General features: G+C 40.1%; 1 protein-coding gene across 3 annotated transcripts in view; it reads left to right on the top strand.

The window, feature by feature from the left end:
- The window catches only part of FBXO38 (F-box protein 38), a 40,946-nt gene extending 22,889 nt beyond the window's left edge, over positions 1–18,057 (top strand). For 2 of the 3 annotated variants that reach the window (XM_048861960.2, XM_048861958.2), the window contains exons 14-22: positions 767–946; positions 2,951–3,676; positions 8,689–8,789; positions 10,990–11,092; positions 12,164–12,330; positions 14,472–14,617; positions 15,508–15,611; positions 16,057–16,170; positions 17,401–18,057. In XM_048861960.2, the coding sequence (XP_048717917.2) occupies positions 767–946; positions 2,951–3,676; positions 8,689–8,789; positions 10,990–11,092; positions 12,164–12,330; positions 14,472–14,617; positions 15,508–15,611; positions 16,057–16,170; positions 17,401–17,579 (1,820 nt within the window). In that variant the 3' untranslated portion in view covers positions 17,580–18,057. The remainder of the gene's footprint in view (positions 1–766; positions 947–2,950; positions 3,677–8,688; positions 8,790–10,989; positions 11,093–12,163; positions 12,331–14,471; positions 14,618–15,507; positions 15,612–16,056; positions 16,171–17,400) is intronic. The other variant, XM_075131358.1, reaches the window with a different exon arrangement.
- Positions 18,058–18,273: the final 216 nt, after the last annotated feature.

The raw sequence follows: 18,273 nt of genomic DNA, 5'->3' as shown, positions 1-18,273 counted from the left end.
TCACTGGAGTGTTTTTCCAAAAAGCCCCAGGAAATTTATTTTCATGCTGATGTTCATTTCTCAGATTATTCACAGGTACCATATACTGTGCCAGTTTGGTACAGTTAGCAGCACTCTGTCCCAACAGCCAGAAGCATGAGAGTTGAGCCCCACAAGAGGACATAGGTTTGCACTGAGTGCAGATGCTCTGGGATGTTACTGGGAGGAAGACTGCTGCACCACTAGGGGTCTTTTCTGCCATCTTTGAGGGTTGCCTGGGTGGAAGTTTGACATCCCTGGATGCTTTTTCAAAAGTATTTGAGGATAATCCCAACGTCCTGGCTAACATTTGCGCTCCCAGTAGCACAGATTCTAAGGGATGAGCACAAAATGCCTTCCAAATGAGCACCTCAGTTACTACATTGTCAGTTTTTCACTGTTGTAGAAGATGCTTACGGGATACTTCGAGTGTGAGGCATGTCATAGAAAACCAAATTCTGGCCTATTGTGCCAGCCCCTTTTTTTTTTTTGGTGATAGATTAGAACATCTTTTGATTGTTTTAAGTGTGTTTTAATGCTGCATCTTTAAATCACTTTTGCAGCATTTCAGTTTTTATGCAGGACCCACAGAAAAGCGTGCAGAGTTGGTTGAACGAAACCCATCTCTTTCTATGGTATTCCCAAACTGTTGGAGACCTTCACCAGACAGGAACTATTGCATTATAATACCCTACAATCAGTGATTGCCTGGCGTAAATGAACTGTCAGCATTCTTCTCCTTTTTTAGGACCCAGTGGCCTTCAGCCTATCGTAAAAGCCACACCTATTACTGTCCATGACTCGGACAGTGAGGATGAAGAAGAAAACATGGGGTCCTCAAGAGCCTGCATTACTAACAGCATTGCACAGAGTTACTCTGATGGAGAAGAGAAAGTCAGAGATCCAGTGGAAACCAGAGAGCTGTCAGGTGTGAAAGATTTTGTATGGGTTGGCTTATTAGTAAGGGCTGGATTACACTAGGCAAAGTCTCCTAATTTGGAGACTGAAGCTTAAAAGAGCCCATTTTGCTTCTTTTCCATGCCTCAGGTAACGACTAGTCATACAGATCCATTACAACCTAGAATGAAGCAGTAGGATACATCCCCATAATGCTGCATTCACATGTGTAAAATGGGGACATACAGCATAAATGCCAGAGGTATAGCTGCAGATTTTTGCAGGCACAGGACTGCTCATACATATTTGCAGGTATATTCATTGCATCAGTGGCTTACAGTAGACATCTGTATGTCCAGATTTGCAACTGTGTTGCCCATATGAACTCTTTCAAAGTGCCTACAGTCACAGGTTGAAAAGCTATCAGGCAAATGCTTAGGGGAAGGGTAGGAAATGCCACTGCCATCTAATGGATAATGTAGGCTTCCTGGGAATGTCCCAGAGAAAGTAGTCCAGACCCAGACCTTAAAGAGAATGTTATAGCTTAGGAATAAAGTGAATCCTCCCTTTTTTCAGCTCTCAGGCTCCTCTGCTTTGGAACAAGGCTCATTATTGTTACTGTCATTGTTTGTATTACAGTAACACCCACAGGCTCAAATAAAGGTTGAGGCCCAGTTGTACAAGTGGAAAAACACAGCAAGAGACTATCCCTTCCCTGAAGACCTTGTAGTCTAAATAGGCAAGACAGACAATGGATAGAAAGGGAAACTAAGGCACAGAGAGGTAAAGTAATTTGACAAAAGTCACAAGGTGGCTCTGTGGCAGAGATGGGAATAAAACCCAAGTTCTTTATCCTCAGTCTGTGATACCTCTCCAGAAACACAGATGACTTTAATAACATTTCTGAAGTCTTCATCTGCTCACTCTGAGTAGGACACTGGTCCACATGTGTACGCAAAAGGTGGAAGTAAACGCTGAATTACATTCTGTACACAGGATGCCAGATAATTGACATGAAGTATATATGGCCTGGTTCTTCTGGGTCTTGTAGCCTAGAAAAGGTTTAGCTAACTTAACAGTATAACAATAATCCTGAGTGGTGTGTTGGCTTAATGTACGCTACTAGCCTTCCATTTTTGCAGATCTGAACGCACATCAGCCTTAGTTCAGAAGTGAGAATGAATTTGGTGGCTTCACACTAGTAGCTGGTGTGTATCTGCATCTCAAAACCGTTAGTGATTTAGTACTTTTTGACAGGACTAGTAGTTTCAACTCAAAGGAAGTCCCAGGCAAGCTACAGTGTAGCAATGAGGTTGGGGACCCAGATTTGAAATAGCAGGGGATAGCTACATGTCAGAATTAAGATACGTTTGGAGAGCTGTTTGCAGAAGCTTTCCTGGTGATACAAGTGCCATTGGGAGCTATCTGGTCTAGTACACTGAGCAAGGGGCTGGGAGCTAGATGTTTCTGAGTTTTAATGCTGGTTTTGATACTGACTCTGTGTCTATTCCTCTGTAAAATGGGAATAAAACTTATCTACCATACCTCACATGTAGGTGTGTAAATTAATGACTGCACAGTGCTTTGCAAGTATGAAGCACTATCAGTTCTAAATTGTCATTTAATCCCTTATTTTCAAGAGAACTAAGAATTGCTACAAATTCATTCCCATATCATGTTCTTGCACATTGGCCTTTTTAACCGGTGAGCTGCTTACAGAAAGCCCTAGGCACATCCAGCAAATGTGTGCCTGGTACATCAGTTCAGATGAGCAGCTCCAGGATGTTAGAGAGATTCAGCTGCCAATGGGATAAGTGTTAACTTCCCACAACTTCAGAATAAGTCCTAATTCAATATTGGTTCCTCACTGACCTCCCCACAGCCTTTGCAGCTGAACTCCTGGCTGCCTACACTTTTAGGTGGTGTCCTACAGCATACTATTCTGCATGTTGTCCATATGCAATGTCCATATATGTTTGTTTGCCTTGCATTCGCTTGCTTTATTGTTCTTTCATGCTTAATGTTACTGTATCAGCAGTGAGCGGTAAAGGGAAGACTCCACTGCGGAAGAGGTGCAATGCCAACCAAGTGGGCCAGGTGAAGCAATTCCATGCTGAGGAGAGCAGCTGTGAGAAAGGCTGTCAAGTGACCAGTGAGCAGATTAAAGCAGATATGAAAGCAGCCAGCGACATGCCTGACAGGAATAAAATCAAAGATTCTTACCCAGGTTGCACTAATGCCACTGGATCGACAGGGACCTCCAACTCTTGCAGTGCTGCTTCTTCAAGCCCTGATTGTGCAAGGACAGCTAATAGCCACTCTGCTGGCACCAGTCCAACAATTGCAGAGGAATCCAGGCAGTGTGTCTGCTCCCCTTGTGAGAGCGAAGGCTCCAATGAGAGAGACAGTGAGGAGGGTGCCATTTGTTCCAGGTGCTCCTGCTATAGGCAGCAGGAGCCACAAAGGAGGATTAGTGGGTGCTCTGATGGGGAGTGCCCATCCACTAGTGGCACCTACACTAGGAATGGGCCAAATAGCACTGGGTCAGAGTTTTCACTTAGGACGCTGCCAAACTGTGGGCCTCCAGGAGAGGCAAACACCGAAAGGACTAATGGGAGTGTCTGTGGGACTGCTGGTGAGGAGGAGAGTGCTGGCTCACAGCCAGGGAACTATGAAATGGAGTATAATGAAGATTATCCCCGCCGGCCTCTAACAAGAGCCAGAAGCAAACTGTCCCATGTACCGCTGTTGTCTGAATCAGGTATGGCCTACACTTGTATATTTTACTTCAGAGTTCCTGTTTCATACTAAAGCAGCAACTATCAACTAAAAGAAGCATCCATATTTTAATAACTCAATAATTCTGCATGCTTGTAAATAAACAGTTTTATTGATTGACAGAAGAGCCAGAGAGTTAAAATGACAGATTTATCAGTTTCATAGCTGCTTATGGTCACACATCTTTCTGTAAGCGTGACCATGATCTCTATATTTTCTCATATGTTTTCATGTGTGTCATGCATATGTGGTAAGGTTGGAACAACAATTCATTTACTATTTTGAAAAACACTTACAAATTTTTTGACAAATCATCTTGGTTTTTCTGTCTTTATAAGCTGTTATTCACTGAAACATAAGAATTGCTCCCCCATTCAAGAATTACTTCTGTGAAAGAGGAAGCAGGGATGCTTAACTGTTTTCCAGAGGAAAAAAGTTGATGCAATAATTGTGATAATTGATCAGCCAGTAAGGCAAAATGTAATTATTACCCAACCTTAGTAGTATACAAACACACACCAGCATAATGGATCCCACTTCCAATTGCTGAGGCATGAATAAGAGACTTGAAAAATGCATTTCTCATTAAATAGTTTGCACAATATCCAGAATGCTAAAAGAGCCCATCTAAAGGGATGGAACAAAGACTAAAATTTGGGATGTGGGGAGGGAACTTGCTGGCATCTTCTGTTTCTTACTGTACGTTAGGTAAGGTTTCCTGTCCAAGCTGCTATAGATTTCACTTGTCAGTCCGGGCACACTTTTCAATAATATTTTCCACATACCCAGAATTCCTCTCTGGGAGCATCTAACAAGTAAAATGGGACAGAAAATAATGGTGTTATTTATAGAATCATAGACAGTGGAGATGGAAAAGATTTATTCAGTCATCAAATCCATATCTCTGCCAATGCAGGACTGATTTCAGTACATTTTCGAGTGTTTTTCCAGTCAAGTTCAATGTCCCAAGTGCTGATGAATCTTAAATCACTTCCCTTAGGAGACTACTCCATAGCTTAATATATCTCAGATTCAAAACGGTATCCTGATATTCATCTTGAATTTTCTGTTTCCTAACTTGCTCCATTATTAATAGTAATGGAATGAAACCGATAAAGGAATATAGTGCATTGTGTGCATGCCAGACAGGTCTTCCTGAAAAGAGTGCTGTTCTCCTGTCTCAGTTAAGGAAAGGGTCTGTTTCTTCTGCAAGTTAAGTGTCTTCACATTTCATATTTCATGGCATAAGCTGATTGCCTGCAGAAAGTCAGGAATCCCTATCCCCCACCCCACAAAAAACCCAGTCTCACAAGCGTGTGCACATCTATGCCCTTGTGCAGCATTTGCCTGCTCTGAAGCATTCAGTGTTGGCTAATGCTGGAGGCAGGCTCTCGGTCTTGAAGTACCAGTCAAATCTGGTGTGGCCCAGGCCCAAATTCATGCTGTTTATGCCTGGATATATAGAACAGTGAGGCTCCATCTGTCAAGCCATTATAGCAGCGTTTCCCAAACTGTGTTCCGCGGAACACTGGGTGTTCCGCACGATGTGAATAGGTGTTCCATGAAAGAATCGTAATTAAAAAAAAGGGTCTTTAATTTTATTTAATTTTAAATTTGGCATATTTGAAGCATAGTTTAGAACTCTTTTTGAATGACCTATAATTTAACATAAAACTCTTTTTCCAGCATTATTCTTAATATTAAGCGAATTTGTGATAGAAAAAAGCAGAAACACCAATCCCATTAAATCCAAATTTGTATTTCTGTTTATAAGAATAGATTTTCCTAGTAAAAATCTAATTTGTTTGTTTGTCTAATATATAAAAACAGGGTTTTTTTTTTAAGTAGAACACTGTTTCTAATTGACTCTTGCACTTGATTTTTGTACTGCTTTATGCACGCTTTCCAATTAGAAATTGTTAGTTCAAGTTATTTTAAATTTGTATTTTTGCTTTGTTTTATAAAATAAAATATATTTGAGCATAAATAATGCATTTTTTTATTTGAAAACCAAATAACTACAAAATAATATTATAAGTGTTCCGTAATGGGCTAAAAAGTGGCCAAAAAAGTTTGGGAAACGCTGCGTTATAGTCTACTTCCCTCCTCTTCCATCCCCCCATGCTGGAATGTAATATTCATTTACATTCAATGCAAAACTTGAAAACGGTTTGTTACAAAACTAAAGAAATGTTCCTGTAATTGGGTTGAATAAATGCATTGAAATTCATGGCTCTCTATTGTTTTGCCTGTGAGTTCCGGAATAAAATGACGTGGTTTTTGGCTTTTGTAACAAACTTTTATTTATGATAGTGAATCTTCTATAATTGTTTGTCTTGAGTAATTGTTTAACATTATCTCAGACATCTAAGTTTTAACTTTTTCTATTGCTTTATATGGCAAAGAGTGAAATAATCATAAAAATAATTACTAATACTGCAGATAAGTTGGTAAAAGGGGGAAAAAATTATTGGCGGGTATGATACTCTAATTACAGTAAAAAGCAAAACTGGTTTTGTCATTTAATAAGCATTTCATTTGAAACTTGTCTTAAGTTTAATTTATAGCTGAAGGCAGCATTTTGGAATTACATCCATGTTAAGCTCTTTGAAGAAGAGATCTTTGCCTGGAGCTGTACTGTGCACAATTCAGCATACGTTTTGGATGTTTTTCTTGTATTACAATAAGTGACTATATCCCTGGTCATATATGCTATATGTACTGTCATGAAATCACACTGGATGATGATACATATGTACAATGAATTGCTTATTCCAATTATAGAATAATTTTTTTCACTGTCAATTTCATCTCCCACAACTGTGGGTCCTCTGGAAGAGGTTCCTGAATGCTGCAGGCTCAAAGGTGCTCAGTTAAAGTTTGAGTGGCAATTGTAACTCAAACTCCTTGCCTTTATGAGTTTGTCTCAGCTGTAACATTATCAAACAGTCTTGTGTTCAGTTTCCTTTTTTGTTTTTTAACGGCGGTATAACTTTCATTGACATCGTCTCAGTGTCATAACATCATGTCTACAGACTTGCATTGGTATCACCTTGAGAACTTTGTAACAGTGCCAAGGTGAACAGAGAGAAAGCATTGTCACAAAAGGGTAACTTATAGGCAATACTCAGTAGCTGGTTATCCAACTTTAGGGGACCCTCTCAAGATTAGTCAGCTAAAAATCTGTGCCTGTGTAAATGTTAAATTCATCTCTTCATAGCATCCTGAAAGTAGCTTCATTGTTTTTCCTAAATGAAGGAGGCAGTGGAATATTATTAGATTACAGAAAATCTAACTGACTTTGACCTATAATATTAAAGTGGTGCCCAGGTTCCCTCCTCCCCCCCCATCCACCCCACAATTTCAGGAGTCATATTAACTATTTTTCCACATTCTGCTACCTTCAGTTCTTATTGGCTGTACTCTTGTAGGCAGGCAGTGAAGTAAAATTTACACAAGTCCCGTTCTCCTGAACACTTAGAAACATATGAATTGCCAGAATGGATCAGACCTGGGGTCCATTTAGTCCAGTATCCTGTCTCCAACAGTGGCCAGCACAGGCATTGCAGAGAAAGGTACAAGAACCATGGAATAGGCAGATGTGAGATAATCTGCCTCTCCTCCTCCCCATATTAGTTCTCATCCTGATCTAATAGTGAGTTAGATACTAGATCAGTTTAAACTGTGAAGCATAAAGTATAAGCTACATTTTGAAATGTTAGCTTTAGCAATTATAACACTTATAACATTCTTGTCATCCATATAAATGTGCAATCCTTTTCCGAATCTTGCCAAGTTCTTGGCTGCAACAAGTACCACAGTTTAATTATGTGTTTTGTGAAAAATGCTTTTGAATTTGCTACCCATTAATTTCATGCGGTGTCCCCTTGTTCTTGTGTTTTGAGACAGAAGCTTCTGATCTATCTTCTCTAGACCGTTCATTACGTTGTATACTTTTATCATGTTGGGTGGTCTTTGTCTCCTTTTTCAAGTAAACAATCCTGCTTGTCTTGTCATCTTTCGCCAAGCCCTTCTAATCTGCAATATCCCTTTTGAGAGGACTCTTGTAAATGTCACTTTCCTGGAAATGTGCAGGCCCGGGAAAACACTGAACTTGAGAGTATCTGGGAAGAAAAACTCAAATATTTGGCCTCTTTGGCTTGACAGCATCCCTTTTAAACTTCCCATCCATTTCAAAATATCAAAGTGTATTTCATCCTCAGTGAAATATTAATCTGTTTTACTTAACTATCTCAAAACAGAATTAATTCTTCTTTATAAGGTATTTAATCCTGGGAAGGAAGGTGCTATAGAAGTGCCAAGTGATGGTAGGGTCATTTTTTTATTACTGTGTCCCTACAAAACCTTGAATTTTAAATTGCAAAGAGAAATCTGCCAAAGCGTGAGGTCAGTGTTTCCTCTGAAATAGTTGTCACTACTAAAACAGTGTAGGAAGCTGCTGGGCTCCATACTCTGCTTTATGTGTGAGCGTCATCTGCAGCATCAGAGATGTGGCCAGGAAAAGGAGATGGGAGTGAGCTTTCAAATAGTTTGTTGACATGTACAGTTAATTATTGAAAAGCCTATTAAGGTTCTTCTTATTTTCCAAAAATTTCCAGTTCTCTCTGGGGAGTGGAGCATGGTCTAGTTGTTACAGCAGAGGACTGGGATGTAGGGTTCTAAACCTGGCTCTGCTGCTGTCTCCCTGTAAGACATTGGACAAGTGATTTCAGCATCCTTGCCTGTGAAATCGGGAATCATATTTACTTTTTTCATTTGAACAGACTTGGCCATTAAATCTGAAAGTGGTGGTGTTGCAGTTGGTGGGTTATGACCCCAGTTGCTAGCCTAGGGTGGTCCAATGACTACACTAGTGGAGCTAGAGCATTAGAGGCTATTGGAGGTCCAATTAGGAAATGCTTCTGCTTTTCTCCTGGCTGTAGCTTAGTACAGAGGAAAGACTGTACTTTAATTTTCCCTTTTTGTTTTTTCCAGAAGTGGCCAAGCCGAAGCCTCGGCAAACAATGAAGCGGAAAAGGACAGCTGACAAGTCAACAAGCACTAGTGATCCTGTTATTGAGGATGACCATGTTCAGGTAAGGCTTATTTCCCCATCTACCACAGGTTCCCAGCCAAGAGGCTTTATGAACATATGACTCATTACAGGCTTGTTTTCACTGCAGAGATCAGATTATAAATTGAGTTTGGTCCCTATCTCAAGTCCCATCAACACACACACATCCTTAACTCAAATGCAGTGGTACTTGTAACTCAAGTTAGCTGGCCTGAGAGGGAGTATATGCTAAAGCTCAAGTTAACACAACTCATCAGCTGCTCACACAATTGCTTTGTAGTGTGGACTCAGGATAGAGTGCTTCTGTCCCTCCAGTGTCGTCCCACAGTTCCTCCCATACACCCAGAAAGGACAGACAAGTTCTCCCATAATTCACTTGGAAAGCATTCATAGAGCAGCTCAGCTTACTGCAGCGCTAAGAACCATGGGATAGCGCTGCCCATGAGTGGGTACAGTGCCAGGGTGGACACAGTAGCTCAAGTGTTGTTTTGTAATGTGAGTGGTCTTACTCAACCTAGACTAACCTGAAGAGTAAATTGAGTGTAGGTAAACTTGTTAATAATCCTGCCACGAAGATGTAGTTTAAGGATACATCTATATTACATGCTTCTTTCAGCAGCATGCAGAGTACATACTCAGCCTCTTTAGCACAGGCATAAATAGCAGGGTAGCCGGTGAGGCACAACTTAGGCAAATAAAGGCATGCCTGAAGGGTGGGAGTATGTATACGAGTACATACCCTACACAGCTCTCTACACGCCTAAGTCACACCTCCCCATCTATACTCTGTTTTTAGCAGTGTAGTGTCCCACTGCCTGCCCTCAGCTGGAGCCCTTCCCAGCTGCAGAAAAAGACTGCAGCAATGGGGAAAACCTCGGGCAGCTCCCCACTGCTGGAGCCTTTCCCTGCCACAGGGAAAGACTGAGGCAGCTCCCTGTTGCTGGATCCTTTCCCCTTAGCAGGGAAAGGCTCTGGCAGTGGGATTGCCTTCCCCCCTCCCCCCCCCCTCCCCCGCCGGAGCCTTTTCTTGCTACAGTGAAAGGCTCCAGGAGTAGGGAACTGCTCAAGCTTTTCCCTATTGCTTGAGTCTCACCAACACATATAGCTACATGTCGCAGTGTGGACGCAGACATGTACACTACACTCCTCTGACTCCGGTGTGTAGTGTAGACATAGCCTCAATGTGCTTTCTTATTTCATCTTTTTTAAAACTAGAGATTCTGTAAACGGCATAGAAGTTACTTCTGAGTGTAATAGTTGTTCCTCAAAATAGGCTCTGTTTTAAAACAACACTGTTACACTGAAAGTCATTTTTTGTTCATTCTGCAGTTACAATTAATACATTAGATAACTACAGCTGAAAAGTTACCAAAAACCTACTTTCTCTATTTTTTCAATATGCTTACTTTGTGCATTTGACAGCACTTTTTATGTAGTCTGTCTGCCAAACAGATTCTTCCTTGCTATAAAGGTTGTTACAAAATTGCTGGATTTTTTTTAAATTCAAGCTGTCTTCCCTTAATTTTATATTGTTAGTGCCCTTCTCCCAGTCTCTGCAGTGTTAAAAGTGACTCTGCTCATGTCCCTTGAGATATCAGAGTTTACATTTGCTTTTTCTTTAGTTCCCATACACTAATGTCAGATGTACAGGACTGCATGAGCTTCAGAGACTAAATTTTCTTCTCACCATCCTCTTTAGAGGCACCTTGATGAAAGGCAGTGTATATGGGAATGTCACACTGTGATTTTCTGGACCATACCTTTCTGTATTTAAACAGAAGAATAAGGCTTCACAACTGTCAATCCGAAGTCAGCCCAGTACTTAGAATATGGCTCTAAACTAAAGCATAAATAAGTTTTTAGATTGTTTGTGAGAGATAATACAATGAGATTTTGGGTAGTAGGAACTCGAGGTATTTTCTATCAAGTCAATGCTTCTTATGGGAATTGTGTATTGACACTTTGTGGGTCTGAAAAATCACTTATTTTTAACTCATTTTGTAACAGTGCTGATCAGGAACACAAGTCCTGCTTTTCCCTTGCCAACCTGTTCTGGGCAGAGGCCATTACCACATTGGACAGTGTCCCAGAATGAATTTTCTCCTAGCATATTTACAACAGAGCTTCTTTTCCCATTTTTGCCAGGATTTTTTGTTTCTATTCAGACTTAATACTTTAAATTAATTTTGTATTAATCCTATCCTGTGGATTATTTTCACCAGGTGCTGACTTTGAAATCCAAAAACCTTGTTGGAATCACATTGACCAATTGTGGAATAACAGACCTGATCCTGAAAGACTGCCCCAAAATGATGTTCATCCATGGTATGTTGTTAATGTGATTGGGACTCATAGCTCAGCCAAGTCTTCCATTCTGTGTGCCAAGAGCTTGCCGCATTTTCCATCCACACTGAAAATACTGGAGACATTTTAAAATATTCTCTTAGGAGCTGTCCACCAGCCTTTTGCTTACTCTGTATTCATCAGCAGCTAAACTACATGTCAGTTTTACTCAGAACACTGAATAGCTATAGGAGGCATAATGAGACATGTCATGGCTTCTCAGTTTCTGAGTTCCTTATTTCTCTAGCTGTAACAGATTTAATAAACGTTAACACTTAAAACAAACAGTGTTAAATAACAATCATAAGGAGAGCCTGTCCAGTGAACAGACTTTTCTTGGAGTTAATCAGAGAACTGAAAGTTCACTAAATGAATTTAGAGTGTTTTGTTTTTCCTGGTTCCATATAGCTCTCCCTATAGTTATTTATCTTACACAGTAGTGTTTCCTTCTTGAAGTGCTGATGAATGATAAAAAATCTGTATTGACTAATGGCACTTTGAGCATATTATGTGCTGCATTCCAGTCTCCTCTGATTAGTTCTCCCTAAATCATCAGGTCAGTTGTTCTGTTTCCTTCAACATCTACAATCAGTAATAGTGTTGTCTTGTCTGAATTGGTGTCTCTCTCACCAGTCTCCATGAAGTCATATAGAACAGGAATGTGTATGTTTGCAGAGATTAGGTTTATCTCAGAAGGCTAATCAAAGCACACATTTTATTTTAACTAATCAGCTAAGTACTGATGATCCGGACATGACAGCAAGGAGGAGAACTATATTATCCCAGTATATAATGCTTTACCTTCCTCCATATTACAGGTGGTGATGTGATACCATGATTAGAGGTAGATTGCTCTAAAATCAGATTTTTTTATTAAGGCTATTAGCTGTGCACACATCCTTCAGTAACTGCCCTTTACATATATATATGACCCATTTGCCTTATGTACCAAACAGTCTGCTTTTGGAGATCCCCTTAGGAAAATTCAAAGGCCTTTTATGTAGTATCGTGTTTGCTGCTGCTTTTATAGTTTTATTCATTTGTAATTTGTAGCTACAAGATGCCGCGTACTAAAGCATTTAAAAGTAGAGAATGCACCGATTGTCAATCGATTTGACTATGCCCAATGCAAGAAATTAAACATGGATCAGGTACTAGATCAAATACTGAGGATGCCACCAGAGAGAAACCGGATCATTTACCTTCGTCCAATGCAGCAGGTAGTTTTCATTTAACCAAGGCAAACTTTGAAGCTGTGTTCTTATTCTTTCATCTATGCTTGCTTTATTATTTCTACTTAGTGCAAAATAAATAAGCGTGAGCATTTGAATGTCACTGCTAACATTAAATAGGTTTCAGAGTAGCAGCTGTGTTAGTCTGTATACGCAAAAAGAAAAGGAGTACTTGTGGCACCTTAGAGACTAACCAATTTATTTGAGCATAAGCTTTCATGAGCTACAGCTCACTTCATCGGATGCATGCAGTGGAAAATACAGTGGGGAGATTTATATACACAGAGAACATGAAACAATGGGTGTTACCATACACACTGTAACAAGAGTGATCAGGTAAGGTGAGCTGTTACCAGCAGGAGAGTGTGGGGGGGGAAACCTTTTGAAGTGATAATCAAGGTGAGCCATTTCCAGCAGTTGACAAGAACGTGTGAGGAACAGTTGGTGGCAGGGGGGAATAAACATGGGGAAATAGTTTTACTTTGTGTAATGACCCATCCACTCCCAATCTTTATTCAAGCCTAAGTTAATTGTATCCAGTTTGCAAATTAATTCCAATTCAGCAGTCTCTCGTTGGAGTCTGTTTTTGAAGTCTTTTTGTTGAAGAATTGCCACTTTTAGGTCTGTAATCGAATGACCAAAGAGATTGAAGTGTTCTCCGACTGGTTTTTGAATGTTATAATTCTTGATGTCTGATTTGTGTCCATTTATTCTTTTACATAGAGACTGTCCAGTTTGGCCAATGTACATGGCAGAGGGGCATTGCTGGCACATGATGGCATATATCACATAGGTAGATGTGCAGGTGAACGAGCCTCTGATAGTGTGGCTGATGTGATTAGGCCCTATGATGGTGTCCCCTGAATAGATATGTGGACACAGTTGGCAATGGGCTTTGCTGCTGGAAATGGCCCACCTTGATTATCACTACAGAAGGTCCCCCCCCCCGCTCTCCTGCTGGTAATAGCTCACCTTACCTGATCACTCTTGTTACAGTGTGTATGGTAACACCCATTGTTTCATGTTCGTAAATCTCCCCACTGTATTTTCCACTGCACGCATCCAATGAAGTGAGCTGTAGTTCACAAAAGCTTATGCTCAAATAAATTTGTTAGTCTCTAAGGAGCCACAAGTCCTCCTTAACATTAAATAGTGAATTTGTTACTGTTAAATACTGTCTCCAAGGCTAAGTTCATTGCATTAGAAGACTATAAGTCAACTGAGTAAGGTGCTGAATTAATGCTGTACTACATAACTAGAGTTTACATAATATACTTCAAAAACCACTATTGTTTATATAGTTTCATAGTCGTTTTCGTTTATGACTGGAAGTATGCCATATGCCCTGTGCGTCTGGAATAGTTTAGTGACTACTTTGCCCTCTCAAGTTCGACACCTCTACTTAGCATTTATATACTGTTTTACATCATCAAAGCAGACTTTAACTAATCAATCTGCCAATATTGCAAGGTCGTTAAAATACTAGTATAACCTGTATTTACATGTGGGGGAACCAGAGACAGAGAAGTTAAGTGACTTGCCCAAGGTCACAAAGTGAATAAATAGCAAAGCTAAGACTAGAACTCAGAACTAGTTCTTTGATTAGTTGATGTGACCATGCTGCTTGCTTAGCAGGAGCACTCTGAATGCCAAGTAATGTTCCCTCTTATCTGTGGTGTCGGAATAGTGAAACATTGGTTGGTACAGAAGACTATATTCTGAAAAACTAGATCACTGTTTGCAGTCCAGTTCTTGGTTGCAGTGTGGTGCACTGTGTATAAAAAAAACAAAAACCCTTACGCCAGGGCCCCTTTCTGTGGGAATGAAGGCATCTTTGGTCACTGTGTTAATTAAACTAGTAACATGCAATTACAAAATCAGACAATTTTACTGATTTATTCCCTACAAATCCTGCAGTGCGGTATAATGTGCATTGGCAGCTGTGCTACGGAAGTTGTATAGTGGGTCTTCCCACTATATTTTAACTCTTTGCTAACATTCATATTTTTTCTCTGTACACTTTGCTTCCCCCTGAAGTGGGGAGTATTGATCAGACATATGCTGCTGATTCTAAAATCACCTCTTCTCCTTTCTCTTGGTTGTAAGTCCCTGTCTGACTTTTTCCACAGGTCGACACATTGACTCTAGAGCAAAAGATATTTAGTGGTCCCTATCCATACCATATTTGCATAATTCATGAGTTCAGTAATCCTCCTAACGTCCGGAACAAGGTGCGCATTCGCAGCTGGATGGACACAATAGCAAACATTAACCAGTGAGTACCTATCTCTCAGTGCTGAGTGAATAGACTCAGTATATATAGTGAATATATATATAGTATAGTGAATAGACTCAGTAATATAGACTCAGTATATTATATTGGCCAGATAAAGGGGTACCCTAACACGTGGGATTGCTAATGTGTAAATGATGGGATGAGGAGAATTCAAATAGTATTTAATAGTTCCTGCACTGGGTTGTTTTCCAGAGGTAAAGTAGTACCGTATTCTGTACCCAGCTCTAGTGCTTCACTAACACAACTGTAAAATGTAGCATTTTGCATCTTTGCTTAGAATGCTGTAGCATTCTCTTTAAGGGAGGCTGGGGGAATTTCTTCTAAACTTGTCTCTCTCATTGTTAAATTCATTTTTAAAAAAAAGAGAGACAGACAGATGCACACAGTCTGACTCTAGTAGATAGAACTTTAGTTTTGGGGGGAAATAGAAATAATGTGCAGTTTTCAACTACACTGCAATTCTGCAAGGTTTCCAGCAACAGGAAATTATATGTAGCAGCACCTGTCCACCATTTCAGACCAGGTTTCCGTTCTTCTTACATTTACTTGGCAAGATTAAAGAGAGAGAATTTATTTAGCTCTAGCTCTGAAGGATAGTCCCTTACAAACAGGAGGCATCACAAACAGTTGTTTTACATGCAGCAGACATAGACGTGATCTTTTGTCTAACCCCGGGTCACATGTAGTTGCACTCAAGAGCCAAGGGATTGCATATGACACCCAGGTGTGTATCTTACCAGTGTGTTTCTGTAGGTTCAGCCCTATTAAATCAGAGGTCACATTGTTTCAGGGTTTCCAGTGTGATTCCTGTCCCTTTTTCTAACATTTCCCATTACTGCCACCTGTATTTTCTTCCTTCCTGTCTCCAGAGAGCTTATTAAATATGAGTTCTTCCCTGAAGCCACACGAACTGACGAAGACTTGAAGAAATACACCAAGTACCCTTGGGGGCGGGATATTTATACTCTAGAAGGTGAGTATTCCGGAGGATTAGAGGCTAATCTGTTGCAAAAGCAAATTATTTTGTTTCCTCAAGAAGTTGCCCGGGGAGAGGAAAAATAGCTGGGGTAAATATGCCTTCTAACTGAATATTGGAGGTCACCTGCACACCATGAATTGAGACTGGCGCTTGTCTTGCTGCCCTCAAGCACTGCAGCAGTTGATGTGGAATTAAAAACTTAGTTGGGAAGTGTCTGAGATTACGGTGCGGAAATGGATAATAACTATCTCAGGAAATTTCAAAGAGTTATGGCTTGGACAGGTGTTGAATAGAGCATTCCTGGGCTGAGGAAGCTCTTTGCCTGTACCAGTGTGGTATGCCTGCCTAATAAAATTGGATTCTTCCTGGTGAGATGAGAAGCAATGGCATTTAAAGGACAACAGTATAATCTCACCAGTTCTCTCTTTGTTTTTTTTAGGCATTGTGGATGGAGCCCCTTACTCTATGATTACAGATTTTCCCTGGCTGAGGTCGCTCCGAACAGCAGAGCCAAACAGCTATGCCAGATATGATTTTGAGGATGATGAGAGAAGTGAGTAATTGCTGCCTTAACATGCTGCTTGGATTGAGGCTGTGCTTTTTTAAAAATAATTTTCTAAAGGTTGCAAGAGGTATGGGGCATAGGGCTGTTTCTGCACCTCAGAGACCTGGTGAACCCCTTCCACCAGGGGTATTTCCAGACAGCTGTTTTTGCCCCTTCTATACCTCCAATAGGTGTTAAGGGGACAAAGTCGGCAGTGAGTTTATCATCAATTATGGAAGGGAAGGTTAATCCAACCGTAATGAAGACAGTTTAACAAAATAGAGGACTCATAGATGCATGACTTTACTTTATAACATGGACACATGTGAAAAGATCACCCTGTTTTAGTTGTACGGTATGCATTTTAAGGCATCTATAGAACATGTATAGTTAAATGACTTGGCATTTTTTGACAGCCAGATAATCTGTGGTCTGTCTTCAGCAAGTTCCTGAGTTCTCTGGTGCCATATCATTGGCAAAACTGATTCACCTGATGAATCGTTATAGTCTGAATCAAAGTAATTCTGTATTGTTTTTAATTGAACAATGAGAAGACACCTTTTAACGTCTGGTTGTAGATCTACAAAAAAATTCAAAATTGAGGCTGTAACTTCATCCTTAATTTGCCCTTGTTGTCTAGACATTTCAAATTATATGATTTTACACCATGATCTACAACATCTAGGCACATTAGGGTAAGTTGTTAATAATACCTAGCTTTTATAGTGCTTTTCATCAGTAGATCTGAAAGTGCTTTACAAAGGTGGTCAGTATTATTTCCATTTTACTTCTCCATCCCCTCAGAGAAACTGAGGCACAGAAAGGGGAAGTGACTTGCCCAAGTAGGCCAGTGGTAGTCCTGGATATTGAACCCGGTCTCCTAGGTCTAGTGCTCTAGTCATTAGGCTAGGCCAGAGTTTAACTGCAGTAGCATTTGTGATTGTTTTTCTACTAAACCGGAGTTCCTGGACAAAAGTTCAATCTTAAAACAATTGAGACATTGGGGGTTTTTAATCAAAAACAAAAACCTCAGACACAATTTCTTCTTCTTCTTATGCCTGACCAATAGCTCTTAGACTTTCATGCCCAAAGGGACGTTTTCTGTGTGCATGTTTCACTTTCCGAGGAAAGGTTCTTTACATTCTCATGTTAGCGCTAATATAGAGAGTGCTCAATTTTGTGACTTTCTTCATAGAAAAGCATTTCATTTTTATTTCATTCTTGCTATACCTTTCATAGCAACTATCTATGCTCCCCGGAGGAAAGGACAGCTATCTGCAGATATCTGCATGGAAACAATAGGCGAGGAGATCTCAGAACTGCGCCAGATGAAAAAAGGTGTTTTCCAGCGGGTGGTGGCGATCTTCATTCATTACTGTGATGTCAATGGCGAACCAGTAGAGGATGATTACATTTAATTGGATCCCCCAGCTAATCCCTGGCCCTTCCTAACTTCCAGTTGGCACTGCCAGCAAAGAAAGCAGATGGATCCATTCCTACTGCCTTAGTGCACTGAGGTGTCTTGGGAATTGTGTACTTTGCGGTTGGCCTGACTCAGTTTGGTATAGAATATGTAGTAAATGTATAATGAAATATAAAAATTGTATACTAAGGTTTGTACATAGAGGAAACAAAAATATTCCTAAAGCTGAGACTTTATTTCATATGTTTATACAATTTAATTTAAATTCCATTTTAATGAAGGCGAACAATTGGGACAAGGTGAAAAAGTTTGAATTTCTTAGCCCATACAATTCAGAGCAGTAAATTTTTTTTGTTTGTTACAAACATAACCCCATTTGCTGTGTTCAAAAGAGTCATTGGAATCTCTCTTAATCTGTGCCTTTTTCTTCTTGAGCATCTAAGAGTCCAGTCCGAGTAAATCTGTTGAACACAGTCTGTGTGTCTTGTGTGCATTTTTGGGAGCTTGGGGAGGAGCTAACTTAAAGGGGCTGCAAAGAAGGGCAAAAGCTGAAAGGGAGCAGCCATGTCATTGGTCCAGAGGAAGTTGTAATTTTTTTTTCCTTTTTAAAAAAAAAAAAAAAAAAAAGCTTGTGAACCCAATTTCATCTTTGAGTGATAAATTCCAAAAACATTTTCTAGCATTATTTA

The sequence above is a fragment of the Caretta caretta genome, chromosome 8, assembly GCF_965140235.1.
Source record: "Caretta caretta isolate rCarCar2 chromosome 8, rCarCar1.hap1, whole genome shotgun sequence".
Taxonomy (NCBI): Eukaryota; Metazoa; Chordata; order Testudines; family Cheloniidae; genus Caretta; species Caretta caretta.
The sequence above is the reverse complement of the archived record's forward strand: the minus strand, read 5'-3'. Positions and strand labels throughout refer to the sequence as shown.